The following is a 19706-nucleotide window of genomic DNA, read 5'->3' on the forward strand; positions in this document are numbered from 1 at the left end:
GTAGTGCAACTTTTACTGAATAACACTGTTACAAGTATCAAGGGAGAATTGAAAATATTGTATAATATTTCTTGCATTTGTGAAATACCTCACTGCTATCACAGAGGAGAGGAAAATGTGGAAGTTGGTGAAAGCTAATGTACACTTATTGTCTGATTTCTTTCCCCCACTGTGCATCGAGGGCTGGATTATGTTTTACCTTCACATACTCAGTCCACCTTAAATTTTTTTTTATTTTTCTACAAAGTCTGTGGGTTCCAGCCTTGAAATATGAAGAAACAGATTTATGGCGGCTGCTGGGCACAACAAATTAAGTTGACAGTGATGTATGAGAGCATAATAGCATGATGATCCCTCTGTAGCGCGGCTGGACGCCTCCTGCTTCATTTGGCTCTTGTTAGGATCTGTTAGGCAGCTAAATAATGAAATTCTGCTGACTGATTTCTGATTTCTCTTTTCTTCTTCTTTTCACCTTTTTATGCAACTTACATTTTGCAGACCCATCCTAATGCCAGCAAGCTGCCCCTAAAGGATTCTTTCACTTATGACGACTACAGGTTGGTCTGTCTTTTAATTATTTTTTTTTTCTTTGTTTCTTTTCTGTTTTTACTATGGTAAACTATGGGGCCCTGGAAGTCTTCATCGGTGGGAAAGCCCTATTGTTACTGAAATGTTAATTGTAGGATTTAATACTAATACACATTATTAATGAAGAAGAAAGTGAAATAAATAAGCAGATTTTAATTGTTACAAAAGAATAGTCATTCATTATAAGCAGTTCGTTTAGCCCACTGGCACACATAGTCAGATTACTAAGGTAATTCCTTGTTTCTTAAGAAAATAATTCAGTTGACGTGGCAGGAGTTTTAGGGTTTGGGGAAAATTTTTTTAATTTCTTTTTTTTTAATAAAAGGCTCGAGCAGCACATACTAGCAAAAGTTAATATCTCGAGCTGCTGCTGTTGAACAGGAGAGCTGGAGAATGGAAGTTGTACACATGAAGCATGAGTGTCACTTGGAGGTGCTGTAAAGGGTGACAGAACTAAGATAAAAAGAATAATAATTAAGATAATGAGAGCTTTAATTCTGTTAAATTATTAAAATAGCATGAATAAAAGGTATTCATAAGGGATTTTCTAGCCTAGTTGTACTTGTGGGCAAGGCTATGAAAGTGGGATTTCCAAAGCATGCCTCCTTCATTTAAAGAGTCACTAAGGAACACACCAACTTACAAGTGAAATGGTCTAAAATTTACAGACAAATTGCAACAATTAACAAGAAGCATATTGTTACTGTGTTTCAAGCAATGTTTGTATATCAGAATTATCCACAATTTAAGTTTAACTTTCTTTTTAGACATTAGGTTGATTTCAGTTTGCCACTGTCTTTCTTATCAGTCTAGTTCTTCTGAAGAAGTCCTTCAGGAAGTCTTATTCTATATATTAAGTACACGTTAGTAGTGGAGTCTATAGGAATTAAATTTAATTTGACCTTCTCCTGTGACATCTTTTTTTCCCTCAAAAAACCCCACAACACGTGTATGTAGTAAGGCCAGAACATGGTGAGACTAAGATTCTTTTTTCCACTGGTGTTTAATATTAATTTTTGTCAGGTATAAAATAAAAAATTAAATTCTAGAAAATACTGAAATTCTAGGCTTTTCTAAAGATTTTTATGTTTGAAAAGGTAGCTTGTATTTTGTTTACTTCACCTGACTTAGAAGGGTTTTGAATTATATCCATGTGCTAAAGAATTATGTAGTACTCTCTTCATGGCTTTTACCTGGATATCTGTTTGGAATGTTGTGGCTTTTTGTCTTCTCAATACTATTGAGCAGAAAATTTAGCAATACTGATCTAAGTCAAAATCTTGCAAAATGAAGAGAGACAGCAAATGATCATGCATGTGTCAGGTGGTTGCACTGGTTTCCAGTTCATGCAGTACATAATCTTTTTATAGAGTGAGGGGGAAAATATGTCCTGGCTCTTACAAGAGTTTGCACATAGATGAGAGCTCCTGCTGCCCAGGAGGAAAAGCTGCAGGAGCAGGTGACCCTGGGCTTGGGATCTGTAGTGTGAGGTACATATGCAGTGAGGGGCTGGGAAGCAGAAGCTGACACAGGGAGTGGATTCTGGCTGAGGAATGCAGCCAATGGAAGGTGTGAAGATTCTCTTGCAAAGAGAAGAGGGATCACAATCCTGGTTTGGTATTTGTTCTGTGTGCATGTCTTAGAAACCTGGAGCTGCTGCTTTTCCTGCAAGTGATATTGCCTTCTACTGTTCCTATAGTCAGTGTGATCTTTAAGGAAACTAAGTTTGGAAACTCCCAGTCTAAATGATTGCTTCAGGTGGGACTATGGCCAATTGTATTTTAATGCTTTGAACATTGACCATCTCATGTTTTTAACTTTTGCAGATGGGCAGTTTCCTCTGTTATGACACGGCAGAACCAGATTCCAACAGAAGATGGTTCCAGAGTTACACTGGCTCTAATACCTTTATGGGACATGTGTAATCATACTAATGGACTGGTAAGGATTTCTTCAGTGTTGCTGAAAGACTTTCAGGCTTAAGTATTAAGTCTTTCAACTGCTATACAACAGTTTAGTAACACTTTCTGTTATGCTTCTTAACACAGGTATGTTATCTTCCCAAAAGACCCTAAAAAACTAATATCTGAAAGAAAGGTTTGTTAGTTTCTCAAATATCTTATGATAGCTTTTCAGGGAGAGCTTTCTTCATCTAGAGATTTGATACTTGTGTAAAGTTCTGTCTTATGTACCTATAATGTACTTTTTAAAGTTTTAATTTACATGAAATGTTTTGTCCAGACAAGTCTGAATAGTCTCCTGACATGGAGCTTTGTTTCTGGTGGGCTGAAAAAGTTGCACATTGCTGGACAGAATTGTTCTGAGAACAGAAAGCAGGCACTGATGGATGTTGCCTCTTGTATCTACCACTAGGGAAAGTGCTTAGAGATTTGCAACTAAGAAATACTGCCTGCTCGCCTAACCGTGCCCAAAGAGCCTTGTTATAGAGACAGCAACAACAAGAACAAAGCCTAGTTCAACAAAAACAGTACATCTGTTACTACATCAAAGAAACAAAATGCAAAAATACTACTTTAGGGCATATTAAACATTTAAAAGGTGACATACGTATATAAAAAGTCAGACCTGCTGACATTTTGGCTTACGTGCGCTGGTTCAGGGGATGATTCCTGATTTCATTAACAGACTAGTTAATGCTGAGGTGAGGAAGTGGGAACCCAGAGAGGCTGGTTTATCAATGTAATTTAGTTATGCTCATGTACACTTCAAAAGTCATACTCCCTACTTGTGTTTCCAGTAGATATTATTTATTGTAAGCACTGGATATAACCATTCTTTTCAAGCGATCTGGTTCTTTTGTGGGAGGGTTGACCTGAGTGTTAGGACAGAAGTATGTGTTAGTGCTGTTGGTATAAAAAAAGTCTGTTTTAAATGAACAAACTGTAAAGCAAATTGTTTTTCACTTGACATTTAGCTTATTTAGTGTTACTATGACTGTATCAATTACAGCATGGTAGGCTAAGCTACAAAGTTGCGAGTGTTTGGGGTTTATTATTTATTTATTTTTCCTTATTGCAAGGTGATTACATGTTGTTCTTTAACAGTGATTCTTTCCTTTGCCTATTTGTTATGCAATCTCACAGCTTTGATTTAGCAATAAAGTTCATGTGAGAGTCTTCAGTATAAAGAAAATTGCTTAAAATTCAGAAATGTGTATTTTTGTAATGTAAGTCGTAGCTGCAAGCGTCAGTACTTCCTGTACCCTTTTCCTGCTGGGCATCTCTTTCAGATGCTTTTGCAGAGACTTGTCTGTATTCATTAGACAACTCTTAATGAATGCCTTCAAAGTTGGGATTAGAGTAAAGAGGAAGAGAATCAAGGTTCTGTGAGGGAAAATTTAAGTAGCATATATTAAAAGAGCAGCTATTTATGTTTTACTCATTCAAACTTCTATTTAAATTGATAAAGTAATTTTTATTTTTATTATGCTGTTTAACAGTGGGTTTGATATGGAGCCAGCCTCTGGAGCCAAACCTCCTAATGCAGTAGTATATCAGGATTGGAAACATTTTTTTATGCTGAAGTATATCCTAAAGGGTAAAGGAGGTTGTGCTGAACTTAAATACTTTGTATATATGTAAAGATTTCAGTAATTTATTTCATATTTCTACAGAAAATAATGTAAATGGATATAAATTCAGGTAGGATAGAAAACTGTAGTATTGGTAATTGGTAATGGGTTAAGAAAAGCTACTAAAGCTATTTCTGTTGTGTGCTAGTTGCCTTGTATATTAGAAATGGGGGGTGACTGCTAAGATAACTGTAAGCTGCCTATATCGTAGTTTATATTATTCTAGAGTGATGTGAGGGTGGGCTCTGCTCTAATCATAGCACAATCCCTTTAAAATACATCAAGGAAACTGTTATTCATTGCAGGAAAGTGAGAAACAAACGATGACATTCAATGCACCCCTGTCTAGTTTATTCCAAATGTAGTGCTGAAATACCTCCCAAGTCAATCAGCTACCATATATATCCCTGTTCTTGCTTTATTCCACAGGACCCTTTTCCAAGAGCTTGATAATAAAATGCTCTTTGGATTTTATCTGGCGCTAGGTCCATCCAGCTTTTTCTTGCTTCTGACACTATTAATTAGATCAACCTGCCTCTAAGAACTATTTCAAAATGGTTGTCTTCATGCATTTCTCATTGTTATTCTTTAGTGGGATTGTATTTTGACAGTCAGAGGTTGATTACCAGTTCTGACAGAGCTTTGAATAAGCTACATTCTGCCTGTTGGGCTGGGTCCATCCTTAATCACTGACCAAGCAGACTATTGCATGCTTTATACACAACTTGAAATTCATGTATCAGTCTGCTTCAGAAATAAAACTGAAGGGATGCAATTTGTCAGCTATCATGTGGGAAGAGAAGTAAACACCCTGTTAATTCTCTTACGTGACTGCTATTAAAAGAAAGAGGAAATAGGAGTCTAGCACTCCATTATGCTTTATAGAAAAGTCTTTCAGAAGTGCTGCTGGGTTTTGTGCGTTGTTTTGGGTTTTTTTTTAAAGCAAAACTAAAAATTTAAAAGAAAGATCAGTACTCCAGTGAGGCATGCTTAAACTGACAGAATCCTTCTCTTAAAATATTGGAATTTCTCAGTCTGCGAAAGCCTCCTGTTCACCAGCATTTCAAGGGATTGGAGTGGACTTTTCACATTCAGAACTATTTCAGAGTTTACACCCTAAGAAAATTTCAGGACAGGTCAAGAGTTTCTTTTTTTGGATGAAAAGTACGGTTTTTCATGAGATGACTGTATTTGAACTCGGAAGGTAGATATGTCATCCTCTAGCATTTTTAACCTGCAGTTCAGGGTAGGATAACTTTCTAAACCAAAAATCTTAATTAAAATCGTGCAGTCCAAATTAGAGAATGCACAGGAATTTCTGTGTTCAAGTACTGCAGCCTGTGTTTCTCAGTGGGCTGTACTGCATGACTCTTGTGTTCTTTAGTGATCCCCACAAACCCATTAAACAGTTCTGCAGTGAGGCATCTGCACAGGGAGGTTTCTGCAAGCGTCTGCAGGGCCAGGCTGTCCGTGCTTGGGGCTGACATTTTGGATTTGCTCCATTTGAAAGCACTGTTTCGGCTGACAAATGCACATTTAATGATGCAAGCAATGCAAAACTATTAATGTGTAAGCCATCAACCAAGCTTTTGAAATAATCTGAGGAGTTCTGTCTTTGGACAAGCTGAATCCAAGATGGGAATCGGGATATACTGCAACTCATGTCAGTCAACTTACAAAAAAGTATGTTTTCATTTTCAAAGGCTGAGAAAGAGTCTTTGGCTTCTTCTAGGTTTTTCCCCAGGCCCAGAGCATATTTTTCCATAAGTTGCCTCTGTCAGTACTGAACTCAGTCTACCTACCATAAAAGTTGCTTTCTGATTTTTCAGCAGCTAATGTTCCATCCTGTGGCTGCATCTCTGGTCATACTATTCAAGAACATGCTGTTTGTCACTTAATAAAAAATACTACATTTTTAGGATAGCTTTTACTTGTTAGTGTGACCCCTTTACAGTTTAGTAATTATTTTTGGGGAAGTACAGGTTTGTCAAGAGAGTTTATCCTCTTCCATTGCCAGCTACCATCTCAAAAATCCTTTTAGCATTTTAAGAGTATTACTTAACTTTTAGATAAAGGGATTATTTTCAAGTAAATTATAATTCTCTGAAGATTGTATCCCCTAAAGATCCACAGTTATCTAATCCTTTTTCATTGAGAGATCAAAAATGTGTTGGCAGTTGAAGGATAAAGCACAGCATATAGAGCTGTCAGTGCCTTGCTCCCTTGGGCCTCATGGGAGTGACTGAAAGCTCCAGAACTTTATAACAAGCTGCTGGCTTTAGCATGGTACTTTGTCTGTGCTCTATGGAGGGTACTTTCCTCAGAGCCTTCTGTTCACTTCAGGTAGGTTATTTCCTCCTTTAGATTTCTTTAATGCAGAGATTTTTTTCAAAAAGAGATTGCTCAGGAATTGTAAAGCAATCACTATCAGCTATATTCTATCTATATCACTATCAGCTATATTCTATTGTGCTGGGAAAGAAATGTGTGCAATTCCTATTGTAAATATTTATTTCCAATAGGAAAATTTGTCAGTGGTGGGAGAGAGAAATATAAGATGCTAAAGGTGCTCTTGTCACTCTTTTCCTGGATAGATCACTACAGGCTACAATTTGGAAGATGACCGGTGTGAATGTGTAGCACTTCAAGATTTCAAGGCTGGAGAACAGGTAGTGTGAAAAATGTCTACAGTATTGTTGTTCCATTAAGTTCTGTGAACACTTGGTGACTCCCTAGAAAATTTTAATAATGTAGCGGTGTGGATTAAACCCTGCTACATTTGAATTTTATTATGCTGAGATAATTTTGAGTGAAAATGCTACCAAACTAGAAACATGTACATTTTTCAGAATATTTTCTATCACTTGGTAGACCCTGACTGTAGGAGAGTTTTATTCCTTGTATTTTATAGAACTAGTTGAAATATTTAATCATTTGTGAGTGAACATACACAGCCACCAAGTTTGGTATTCTGAAAGAGCTTAGTAAAAGGCCATATCCAAAGGACCAAAGATAAATATTTTTTAGATTTGTCTGCAGTAATGGACTGTAGAGTCTTTTTTAACAATGGTGTTTGTTGGCTTATGTTTCTTGTTAGTATTCATTCATTTAAAATAGGTGAAATGCAGTATAGTTGCTAGTCATTTTAACCCATGCTGTTGTCACTGCAATGCTTAGTGTAAATGAGAGAGAACCTAAAAACATACTCTATCCCTTTCACACAGACATGCATGCATTTACCTCTTCATCCTGAGACAGCAGGAGAGTCTTGCAAAGATGCATGGAACAGTTCAGAATCCAGTATTTTGCTCAGAACTGCTCAAAAACAAAACTGAGTGTCCAAACTAGTGATGCACTGAAGACAGTGGTTCCAGGATTGTAGGAAGCTCCTGTGCTGTGTCAGTAGCCAGCCTAAACCCTCAAGTGGAACAGCACTCCTTTTCTGACTACTGCCTGTGCAGTCAGCATGGCCAGACAAAGCCTTTGTATATGAAATAGCCTGAAATGTTTTCTAACTCAGCCTCTGAGTTATTACTTTTACTCTATTATTGCCAGTCTTACAATTTATAATATTTTTATTTTAATTTTTCTTTTGCATTGTTATTTTTTAAACAAAGAAACATCTGGCATTTTTTCTTTTTTGAATACATCTTTCCAAAAGTGTATTTATCCTCATTGCTATGCTGAGGTTTACAGTGATTGTATATTTTTGCTCTCAGAATTTGTTATGGTAGTCAAATATTTTCTGTTTTTTCAAATTGTGGTGTGATGAGTTAAAAGGGGTCCACAGTTTTTCCAGAAGTGATCCAATTTATAATTTTCCACAGCTGGCAATGGATGTGTCATATAGCTGTTCTGGCTGCTCTCTCCATTTCAATTATAGAGGGTTCCTATATTTCAATTTTATTTTAGTAGTTTCACTTTGTCTGCTATTTATCAGAATTTCTGTGCAAACTTTAACTGTTAGTGACATCTTTAAAGCACTGTAATTATATAATGCTTCAGTCCTTTAATATACCATACAGATGTCATTTCTTACAGTTTCAGCAGGAAGAGTGTATGATCCATGCTTTTACTACTAAAAAATGTTAGGCAGCAGAGGTCCAGAGAGTCTGTCAAACACTGGCCTGAATAAAGCAATTCTCACTCTGTTTAATTGGATCTTTTGTAAAACAGTCTTGGGGTGTAAGAGCATACTGTGTAATCCATACATGATATGTGACTTTTAGTTTAATATGAGATGTATCACAGTAGTTTTAAAACTTGAGAGGGTGAGCAACTCTTTCCTTACCCACTGCCTTAATACACCTAGTCAGGTCACATGTTCATCATATGAGTGTGTTACAGGATAATGTTTAATATAATTCAATATCATACTTAAGCATTTAGTGCTTAGGATAAATAGCTTGTATACAAAATTGAAAACAGAGAAAGTAAATGGCAGCATTGCTGTTACTGAGCCCTTTGGAGAGCACCGTGTCTTTCTCTGTCAGCTGGAGAGGAATGGAAGCTTACAGGCATCCAGAGCACTGCTGTACCCTGAGGTTCTGAAGGGAATTCTGTAACTGCTGGAACTTTTTTTTCTGATTGACAATTTTGTTATCAAACACAAACGGGAAAATATCCTCTTGATGTGGGAGAATACAATTGCTACCCTGACCTCTAGTCCCATGAATTTCATACCACCTAGCCCTGAGTTAAATACATTCTGCAGGTTATATTTAGGAACTTCTTTTAAAATGTGAATTCAAGTAACTATATGCTTTATAGAAAAGGGTTCAGAGTAAAACAAAAATAAATACTGGCTGAACACAGCTCATATCTCTCTGTATGATGTACTGTGGTATGTCCATATCTTAAGGTAACATTTAAATGAAAGCAAAATTGATCTATCAGCAGTATAGTTTTGCATGGACATTTGGTTGGGGAAAATGACTCCAGAAACATTTCTTTTAATGGGCCCTCCTTGTCTCTGTTTTTTTTAACCTTTAATAAGCCTTTGAAAGCTTATTTCTGTATGCTGGTACTTTATGTCAGTGTGAGAAACCAGAACATTTTTATTTTCAAGTACAGAATAAGAATTTCTTCTTGGCTTTCAAAGCCTCTGTTACATGGATATGTTTACAGCTACCTCTAAAGTGTAATTGCCACATTGTATACAGCATTTAAGTCAATAGCAGAAAACAAAGCATGTTTCTTCATATAACCAAAGCTCAGAATAGTAACTCTTCTAGAAAATAACTTTCAAATTATGTCAATTTTGTGAGCTGATCTTAAGCTTTTTTCCTGTCCCTTCACTTCTCTTTTCATCCTTCTAGATTTACATTTTTTATGGCACTCGGTCAAACGCTGAATTTGTGATCCACAGTGGTTTTTTCTTTGATAATAATTCACATGACAGAGTGAAAATAAAGCTTGGCGTGAGTAAAAGTGACAGGCTGTATGCTATGAAGGCAGAGGTCTTAGCTCGTGCTGGTATCCCAACGTAAGTAAAACACAATGCCATGGGTTTTTAAAAACATTTCCAAAGTATATAGTGTCCAGTGAAGCATATATGAAGCTCTTTTGTGATAATTTTCTTAGGTGTAAGATTTCTCCTGTTTGTATAGCAAATTAAAGTTATTGTAATAATATTTACAGAAGTTCTCTGAGCTATATTATCATCTAATTTGAACCATATATAAGGAAAAAAGCCTTTGCTTTAATAACCATTTGAACAAAAACAGAGCAAGGATTAATGTGAAGCAATCTATGGTTTTACTTTCTTTCCTATCCCTTGCAGACATACTACAATGCTCAGTATGTGAATCATGGCATTTTCCTTTAGTCATTGCAGTCCAGAGGGTACTATTAGGAGCAGCAGACATGCAACATTGCATTTTCATGAATTTATTATGAAAGCTGTATAAAATAATTTTAAGTGTGAAATTGTAGAGATAATCATTATTTTCAGATACAGGTTAGGGAAGCTTTTCCGTTTGAGCTCATGTTACCTAATTTTTTTTTAAGTTACTTTTGTAGCAGTACTTTTGTTGAATACTTTATGGTCTTTTATGTTAAAATAAGTTAAAAGATATGACAATTGGACTTGTATTTACTGTTGTTGTTTGATTATTTCTTTTATTAGTTCAAGTGTTTTTGCCTTGCACTCCACTGAGCCTGCAATCTCTGCCCAGCTTTTGGCTTTCCTTCGAGTGTTTTGTATGAGTGAAGGTAGGATATTTTGTGAATATAACCTAATTTACGTGTGTCTTGTAGTGGGGATTCTTTTTAATGTAGGAAAGGGATAGACATTGATATAAAACATTAAGACAGAAGATCAGAAAAGTTGAGGAGTTTAAGTTAAAAAGGAATCAATAAGCTACTGAGAACCCCAATCTTTGGCCATGCCATCTGAGGGAATATTTCAGTAACTCTGAAAGCATGAGATGATACAATTTTTTATTTCTTTTAATTCCCCAGACTCTTGTGAATGAGTGAGCTTTGGAGTTTGATCTCTAGTTCTTAGGTTTCAAAATAGTTTGCAGAACAAGATCATGCAAGGCCTACCTAGGGGTTTACATGCTTAAAACCACAGCATTTTATTCATCACCACTGGAATAATTTACATATATGAAATTCGAATATTCTGTACTGTAGATGAAATATGGAAGAGTCATTTCAAAGTTGAATATTTTCAATATTTTAGTAATTTGTGATCTAAATATTCAGTATTTTGGTAATCTAAAACAAATTTCTGTATTTGCAGACTGTCTTTCTAGTGTTTCTCCTCTGTTACTTTTATTTGTGAGGCAAAATATGTGTACATTTAATAAATATTCACCTTATTTGTGCATGTGAATCTTCTCATTAAATGCTCATATAGCTCCTTGCTGGTTAGATGTCACTGGATGTGACAGTTTGTCATGACAGTGAGAGAACTCCCTTGCAGTTAGAAGTACTGTGCAGATGATGTGGATTTTTTGTGCCAGCAGGAATACTGAAGTAGTAGAGTTTTTGCATGTGATGTATTTGCTTTCTTTAGTAAACAACAATGTAACTTAATGTCATACCTTCACTTCCTCCTGTCATCCATCTTCTAGAACTTACTAAGGAATTACAATATACTGGAACAGTTCAGTTGGAAGAGACCTACAACATCCATCTCTTCCAATTGCCTGATATTTCTGGGAAGTAAATTCAAGGGAAGAAAATTTTAGGATGCTGATGAGGAAGTGAATTTTGGCTTGGAGAGGAAAATATAGTTAGCGAATGCTTTAATTGCTTTTCTCTGGTATATGATTGTGCTCACTTTATTTATATGTCTTAAATACTGTTTAAGAAAATGGTTTATTGAGAAACTACATGCAAGCTCTTGGTGAAGTTTGTCATAACTGCTTTGCAGTAGTCAATTTAATTAATTAAAACTTAAATGAAATTTGTGTAATGTCAAGGAGCTGATTAAATGTTTTCTGCTCTTGAGTTTTGATGGATGTCTTTTCTGACCACCTGTAGGAAGTTTCTGCTACTGAAAAAGATTATCAAAACAATAAGAAAAAGAATTCCATTGCTATTTGCACACTCTTTGGCTTGTTCCTTTTATTCTCAAGAAGTTCATTGCACTCTTTACAGATCTACTCCCTTTCATTTATGAATGATTTTACAAAACATTCTGTTTCACTGACACAGATTTACGCCAAGTATGAGAGGCTGTGATATCTAAAGTATCTTTATTTCCAGGTAGAGAGAAGGCCCATTTTCTGCTGACCTGAAGACTTTCAGTTGTCTCTCTGAGGCAAATCCTAGAAAAAAAGCAGCATATCTGATAATTCTTATTTGAGGAGAGGGTTATTTTTTGCTAGCTGCTCAAAGATATACGATGGAAAATAAATCTTTCTGCAGTTTGTCAACTGACAAAGTGAATGATGAGATTGTTTTTTAACAGATTGGTTTTATACTTATTGCAGAAGAGCTGAAGGAGCACTTGATAGGTGAGCATGCGATTGGCAAAATCTTCACTCTGGGGAACTCAGACTTTCCTGTTAGCTGGGACAATGAAGTTAAGCTTTGGACATTCCTGGAAGCCAGAGCATCCCTTCTTTTGAAAACCTATAAAACAACTGTGGAGGTAAAATTATCATTATGTGTAATTTAAAAGTCTGAATTCTTCTTTGTGTTGTCATTGTAGGAAAAGCTATTTTGTCCTCCATCTTGTCTTTGCAAACTTCAACCTGAATGTTAGTGCATAATTAATTCTGTACTTTTTAAATGCAGAAACAGTTTTGCATTATCTAAGTAAAATCAAGTAAGATTGCAAAAAAGGAAATTTTGTTAATGTAATTTTGTTAATGTATTTTTCCTTTGATTTTCCAAGTAGAGACTACCTGTTTTTTTCTCTGCAAGTAAGATGGGGAATCAGTTTCAACTTGTCAGTTACTTGCATTCTCCATACTGCAAAGAAATATGCACCTATTGCAAATGTATAAGTGATCCTACATGTTGCATGTATTTGTGAAGTAACCTGACTTTGCTTGTCATGCAGACTGATTTATGTGCAGAAATTTTGGGCTTTTTTATGATTTCTTGACAAATTTCACTGGGACTCCTTGCAGACCCCCCTTGTGTCCATTTGGCTTCACCTGGAGAGCCTGGTGTCACATCCTGCTCAGAGAAAGAGATGAGGTGAGGGACTGTTTTATTGTGTTAGGTGTTAGTAGCAGACTTGCTTTTTCTTTTCTAACAGGTTGATAAGTCCTTCCTGGAGACTCATGACCTCACTCCACATGCAACAATGGCCATCAAACTGCGCTTAGGTGAAAAAGAGATCCTGGAGAAGGCAGTGAAGAGCGCAGCTGCCAGCAGAGAGTATTACACCAAACAAATGGCAGATGGAGCTCCGCTTCCGAAGTATGACAAGGGCCATATTGCCTTGTTGGAGAACACTGTGGCAGACTCTAGACTCCCTATTGTCTTGAGAAACCTAGAAGATGTGGAAGAGCAAGGGGACTTAAAGATTGATGAAGCCATTGATGCTGAAGTCACAGAGAATGGGTTTGTAAATGGTGAAAACTCTTTATTTAATGGGACCAAATCAGAAAGTGAAAATCTTAGTAAAGAGAAAAGCAACAGAGGGACTGAAGATGCCAAAGAATCTTCTTCAGAAAGTACTGATGAGGTTAAAGAATAGTCCTAAAATTTTACTTCCTTGTGAAATTAAACTAGCTGAAGTTTATCAACAGTGCATTTATGTTGGTGTGTTCCTTTGTTAACATTTCTCTTTCTGCAGAGAAAAATGGTTTTGCTGCTTTATATAAAAATGAATTTTTAAGTTATTTAAAAGATTTAGCATCCCTTTTCAATTAAGATTGCCATCTTGCTTTCAGGCAAAAACTGGGGAAAGAGGTGCCTTTGGAAGATTTTGCAGCCCTTTGTTGAACCAAATGTATTTTCTTCCTGGGGAAGAATTAAGCTCTTCTATCTGCTGTGCGTTTGTTGTTCTGTCACTCTGACTACCGAAATTAAAAGCTTGCTCTGCCTCCTGCCAAGAAAAGCAGAAGGCAGGACTGACTCGGTATTCAGCATGAAGGTAGGGGAGCATTACAGCAGAAAACTGAATGAGAGGATCAGAAACTTGGGAGACTGGAGGAAAACCTGTTTAAAATCAGGTGTGCCAGTCCAGAAAAAGGTAAGGTGGCAACCTTATGATTGGTAGTTTTAAATGTCAATGAGAATCCAAATTGTATACACTTAAAGTGATCTCAGAAGATTTCAGTTTACTTTGTCTTTTGTTTACTGTATAAAATATCTTTCTTCTTCATTTGGAGTTAGGCTGCTACAATACAACATTCATGAACTTTTAAAGGCTGACTACTTTTTATTTCCAGGCAGTAGTTTTTATTTACAATGTTGGCAGAGCTACTGGAGATTTTGCAAGCAGATAGGCCAAGCCACAGCTTTAAACTGATCAAAGTGAGGTTGCTTCCCAGCTTCTTCAGGTTTTCACAATGAGCTAGAGATTTTCAAAGCTACACTTTTGACTAAACCATTATTAAAAGGAAAATATTAATAATGTTCTTGTCTGCTACTCCTTCATTTCTGTGTTATTGAATGTAACATTGAATTCACATGGTTACCTGATCTTACTCGACTTTTGGTTAAGATATTAAGTGATCCTGCTTCCTCACAGGAAATGGCAAACAGGTTTATGTATTTTTGGCCCAAGTCCAAACCACAGCCAAGTCTGCAGTGGTTTTTGCCATTTAGATTGTGTCTTCATCTGATGCACATTTCTTGCGATACCTCCACAACTTAAGCAGGTCTACTGTCACCAGCAGTTTTGGTCACTATCATAGTATCTGTTTGAACTTCGAGGTGGAAACCATACAGTCCTAGCACTGTGCAATATCAGAACAAGGGTAATTCCATGGCTTGACTTTGAAATTACCAGCATATTAGGAGGAGAGGAGGGCAGAATATTTTTATTTTGTGGATCAATTCAGAGGAGTATAAAGTGGTTTAAATCTGTTCTCAATATTAAGGACTTTGTCTTTTACATCCTTAAGAATCCTTAAGTTTGTGATAATGAATAGAATGGAAAGCTTGACAGTTGTTCAAAACTTAATAGAGGTTGCAAACTGCTCATCTAAGATCAGTTGCAGTAAAACGTCTTTTGGCACATTTGTAGGTTTTTTTTAGCCTTTGCTTCTTTCATACTGCAACCTGGAACATGTGTTTTTGCATCAATCTTTGGTGCAATACACATTTAAGTAGTGACCTTCTTTCAGGTTGTCATAGAAGTTCTGGTGTTCAGCTAGTATCCGTGTGGGGAAAATAGAAAAAATAGTTTTTTAAAAAGTATTTCACTAAGAATGGCATGTTGCCATTGCACCTTGGATATAGCTTCATCACTAACAAGATGCTGGACCAGTATTTTTGTAACTATATGCTGCCTTTGGTAGAATGTTATGGAATTGTTGTCTTGACAATTTAAATGTCATACAAGAGTCATTACATTTTGGTTTTTATTAGGACCAATACTCCACTTCTGTTTCTGCCACTTACATTGCACAACATTGTACTAGATACTATGATGCAATTCTGAAACTAGCCTTCCCTGAAAATTATAACTGTAATTTAGAATTTAAATGCTTTGATTGAATCTGATACACTGTATTTTGTTCCATATTTGCTAATATCTATGGCTTAGCAAAGCCTGTGGTCTCCACAGTACAGAATGTGTGGGTTTTCTTGAATAAAATATAGTTCTACCATGTCTTCACTAGTGAGTGTATTATACAAACAAAACCTCTACCTGCTACTGACTGCTGTATCTTTTGGGGTCTGTGGGGAGAGGAATATCTGTCCAGGTATGCAGATAAAGATTAAAGGACAAATAGCTGGGGAAAAAAAAACCCAAAAAAGGATTCTAGTAAAAGAAAGGGAACGTGTTCTACTGAGTGCATGGTCAAATTCTTACTCTTCATCTGTTAGTGTTATTTAGAAAAATATGTTACACACAATAAAAATAGTGAGTAATCTAATTTTGTAATTTGCATTTTTCCTCTATGGATGTAATGGTTCCTTCAGAAGCACTAACCTAAAACTTAAGCTTTTGAAAACTGAGGTGAAAACAAAAAAAATTGGCACTGATGAGCCCTTATTACCATCTGTCATGAAAACAGACCTTTCAAAGCATTTTAAAGTTAACTTTCTTCATAATGTTTGGTTAAGAGGCTGTTCACACTAATCCCAGGCTAAATGCCAAATCTTGCTTCTGTTTAGCTATCTAAAGTATTCCTGTAAGAAAGACATCACTTGCATTTCTCGGACTGTTCTCCAAAAGCAAAACAGGGGAAAAAAAGCCTTTTGAATTTTACATGAACCTACCTACTGATGAATCATTTCCCTAACAACCTGTAACTAGTTTGGGTCCATGCCACAAGGTGATGTCCATATTTCCCTCTTGATAAAGTCAAATATACAAAATCGAGCAACAACTGCCAGCCTGAAAAATGTTTTTAAAGTGTAAATGCAACTGTACCTTAAGTGCTGTCATGAGTGAAGGAGAAATGAGAGCCTTCTGGCTGGGGAGGTGGGATGGTTTTTGTTCTTGGCTAGAATAGATATTCTTTGCCTCAGACATCATTATAAGGTGGTATGTACAGAAAATCTGTGCAACCCAAGAGTAGCTGCCTTCTTGAGGCTGATTTGCCTTTAGGGAGGAATGATCATCATGGAATCATGAAACTCGCATGATTCAAAGGTGTTCTGGAAGATTTAGTTTAAAGAATCTCCTCTAGTTCACATGTTTAAAAACAGTCTGTAGTATCTACTGCTGCCCTTCTCTCTCCCTCATTTTATAGAATGGCATGTGAAGTAATTATGAAACATCATTTGAAGTATTTCAATCAGACAAAAGAAAGGGGCTCCCAAAATCTGCTTTTCTTTCTTGACCTTATAGACTGAAACTCAGTCCAGGTATCTCTTATACTCTGTTCTAAACAGGAGTTTTCAGTGAAAACATAGCCCTACCAAATTTATCTACACATCCCTTTTCCTCTAGAAGATTTTTAACTGATCCTTGTTGAAGTCAGATGTGACCACATGATTTTCACATAATTACCATCTATATTTAATAGTTTCTATCGAGTTTCCTTCTTTGCATGCACTGCATGCTGTGCGAAGTACAGCACATAAATTGGTGACTCACGGTTAGAAGAGCTTTCTTAGCAGTTTGTGGGTTCTACATCTATTTCCTAACAAATGCCACAAGTTTGGAAACCATGTGGAGGATTTTTCAGTTAAAAAAAAAAAAAAACAAAAAACTCTCAGTCCATAATTAAGAAAAAAAGCAAACCACAAATGGTCCTTGTTTCTGGACCTGGTGTAATTTTTAATCATGGGAGATTAAGCTAGGTAGGGGAGGAAACTGAGATGTCCTTCCCTAAGTAGAAAAGGGGAGCTGGACAAGTGAACAACAGCTAGTTTGTCCGGGAGGCAGGAGCTGCTGTTCTGAAGAATAGGAAGTTCAGGAATTATTTCCGTGAGTGTTCAAAATCATTAGTTCTGTAATTACTGTGAAATTTCACAATTAGGTAAGGGCATCACTATGGCTCACAAACACATATGGATCACAAAGAGTTGTGTTGAACTGGCAGTGAAGAGCAGATGTTAGTGGCTGCTGTCTTGTTGTCAGTGCAGTGCTGGGGTAACCTCAGGGAGTCTGGGTTGGACTTACTGTTCATTAACTGTTCCTCTGCTATTGGGGGACAACTGCTCAGTACTGGGGGTTAAGGAAAGGCTTTGCAAATCCATCATGGAAGGACTGGACAAAACCACAGAGAGCAGTATGGAAATAGAAGATAGTGTATTCAGGTCAGTCACCTGAAACAATGTGTCTAGAATTAGAGACCTGCATCCACCTGATTTTTTGTCTATAGCATTATTTTATTATTTAAAGTTTATCAAGTACAGAAGAAGCTTCTGAACCTGAGTCTTCCATATCTGGAGAAACCAGACCATCATTTTTCAATTAAATCAAGTTCAGACATGGCAAAATAGTTGATGCTGACCACCACATCTTGTGGTGCATCTTTGAGCACCTTGATGTGAATTGGAGTGAAACAGATCTGTAGCCTTTTGAGACTTGACTTTGCTTCTTCTGAAAGGTGCTTAAAATGTGCATGAGTACAGGGGATAGAATCTTGCACGTGAGTAATGTTGGTTTCACAACTGAGTCGCCATTAGTTAAGCACAGATTCAAACACCATCAGAAGTAGGTAACTGAACTTAAACGGTGGTATTTTATTTAAGTTTACTGTTTTTAAGAAATGGGCTGGCTTGCCAGCCCTGAACACACAAATAAATTGTCCTTTGAATAGTATTAACAGGGGCAAAAAGCAAATTTCCCTGTAACATCTTGTGCATGGCAAGTACCAAGAGTAGCTTCATTCCAGTTTGCAGCCTTGTTTCACTTACATGTTTCTGACCAGGTACCCTCTTGCTTTGTGTTCAGCTGGGGCAACCTGCCTGTTCCCTAGATGCATTTCTATCTGTGGAGAAGTGTGGGCTGTCCTCTTGGCCAGTTCATCAGTGTTTGACATGGTGCTGTGGAAGTCAGTAGATTTCACATTGTGCTTCTACCTTGGACCCATGCAAATGGCACATTCATTCTCTCTTTCAGCTTTCTTTTTGCAAATGCTGTTTAATTTAAATGTGCTGTGGTTTGTTGTCGTATTCACAGAAGTTGCCTGTTCCTCCTATGTAAGGCTGAAATTTGGAAACTGTGTAGGTGTCCTGCATCCAGCAACTGCTTTATGATACGGGTTTAAGGGACATTCCATTGCCTTTGCTTTATCCCACACTGGTTCACCGCTTTCAGTAATGTTAAAACCTCAGCCAAGGCTCCTAATTTCAGCACTACTAAGTGGGCTCATACACAGATTTGTGGTCCAAAGGTATGAATAATGTGCTTTAAAACTGAATCTCCATGCTGAAACAGGCATGCACAAACAACCTCCTATGAACTGCAAAGGAATTTTTAGATTGCCTTGAATATCTATAAGTCCCACTGCCTTGTAGCAATTAATTCAAGTGATTGGATGCTAGGAATGGTTTATTATAATTGCACACAGGTAGTAATTTATTAGGGTGGCTGTTTCTTTTGGCATATGTCAAGAAGGTCAGAGTTTAGGCTTTTTTGGACATTAACCTAGTCTTCTGAAACTCTGAAGTTCCACTTTTTGGTCATTAATTTTGTACATGCTGAGATTGTGACAATTAACCCACTTAATAAAGGTCAAGTTTCAATTTTTTCCAATTTCTGGAACACTTAACTTTATTCCTTCTTGAAAATGGGCAGATACAGAATGATAAATAGTTATTAAATGAGAACGAAGATGTAGTTCTGCTGTCAAGATGCTATTGAATGGTTAGTAACAAAAGGACCAGAACTCCTATGGATTTGAAATGAAAGGAGTAGCACAGATCAAACTACAGGTAAATGAAAGAGAAAAGCGTACATCACAGTGAGCTGTTTAAAGCCATTTCTACGTACGTCCCTTGTTAACTTACTCTACCTAAGCTTCTAAATTATGCAAATCCATATTTTGTCCCTTTAATTTTTTCCATGTACACATGTAATTTTTCCCACAGCTGTAAAGCAACATCAAGCCACAGCTAAACGGCATAAACAATCAAAGTGAGTAAGGAAGTGGTGGTGGTGGTGTTTTCAGGTGACCAAAACCTAGTTATACTGCATTCCTTAATAATACCTGGGTTTAAGAAGCCACAAGATTTGGTAAAAATAAACCCTTAGCTCTGTCTAGTGGCATCAATTCCTAAAGGCTACATTGGCATGTTGTGTTTCTTAAGCTATCACTTAAAAATTACTTCTGAAAAGTATCTATCTAAAAGCATATTTATTAATTTTAAATTGTATGATCCATTGAAGAAATGTCTGCAGATGAATCAGAAGTAGTCATTTGCTGTATTAATAAAATCATTGCACCTTTATAGTATGTCAGCACTGCGTGATGCTTGAAAGCCT

General features: G+C 36.6%; 1 protein-coding gene across 1 annotated transcript in view; it reads left to right on the top strand.

The window, feature by feature from the left end:
- The window catches only part of SETD3 (SET domain containing 3, actin histidine methyltransferase), a 62319-nt gene extending 46620 nt beyond the window's left edge, over positions 1-15699 (top strand). The window contains exons 7-13 of the mRNA XM_053946163.1: positions 499-557; positions 2415-2529; positions 6775-6849; positions 9499-9665; positions 10308-10393; positions 12127-12287; positions 12903-15699. Coding sequence (XP_053802138.1) covers positions 499-557; positions 2415-2529; positions 6775-6849; positions 9499-9665; positions 10308-10393; positions 12127-12287; positions 12903-13346 — 1107 coding nt within the window. The 3' untranslated portion in view covers positions 13347-15699. The remainder of the gene's footprint in view (positions 1-498; positions 558-2414; positions 2530-6774; positions 6850-9498; positions 9666-10307; positions 10394-12126; positions 12288-12902) is intronic.
- The last annotated feature ends 4007 nt before the right edge of the window (positions 15700-19706 follow it).

Source organism: Vidua chalybeata, chromosome 6 (genome assembly GCF_026979565.1).
Source record: "Vidua chalybeata isolate OUT-0048 chromosome 6, bVidCha1 merged haplotype, whole genome shotgun sequence".
Classification (NCBI taxonomy): Eukaryota; Metazoa; Chordata; class Aves; order Passeriformes; family Viduidae; genus Vidua; species Vidua chalybeata.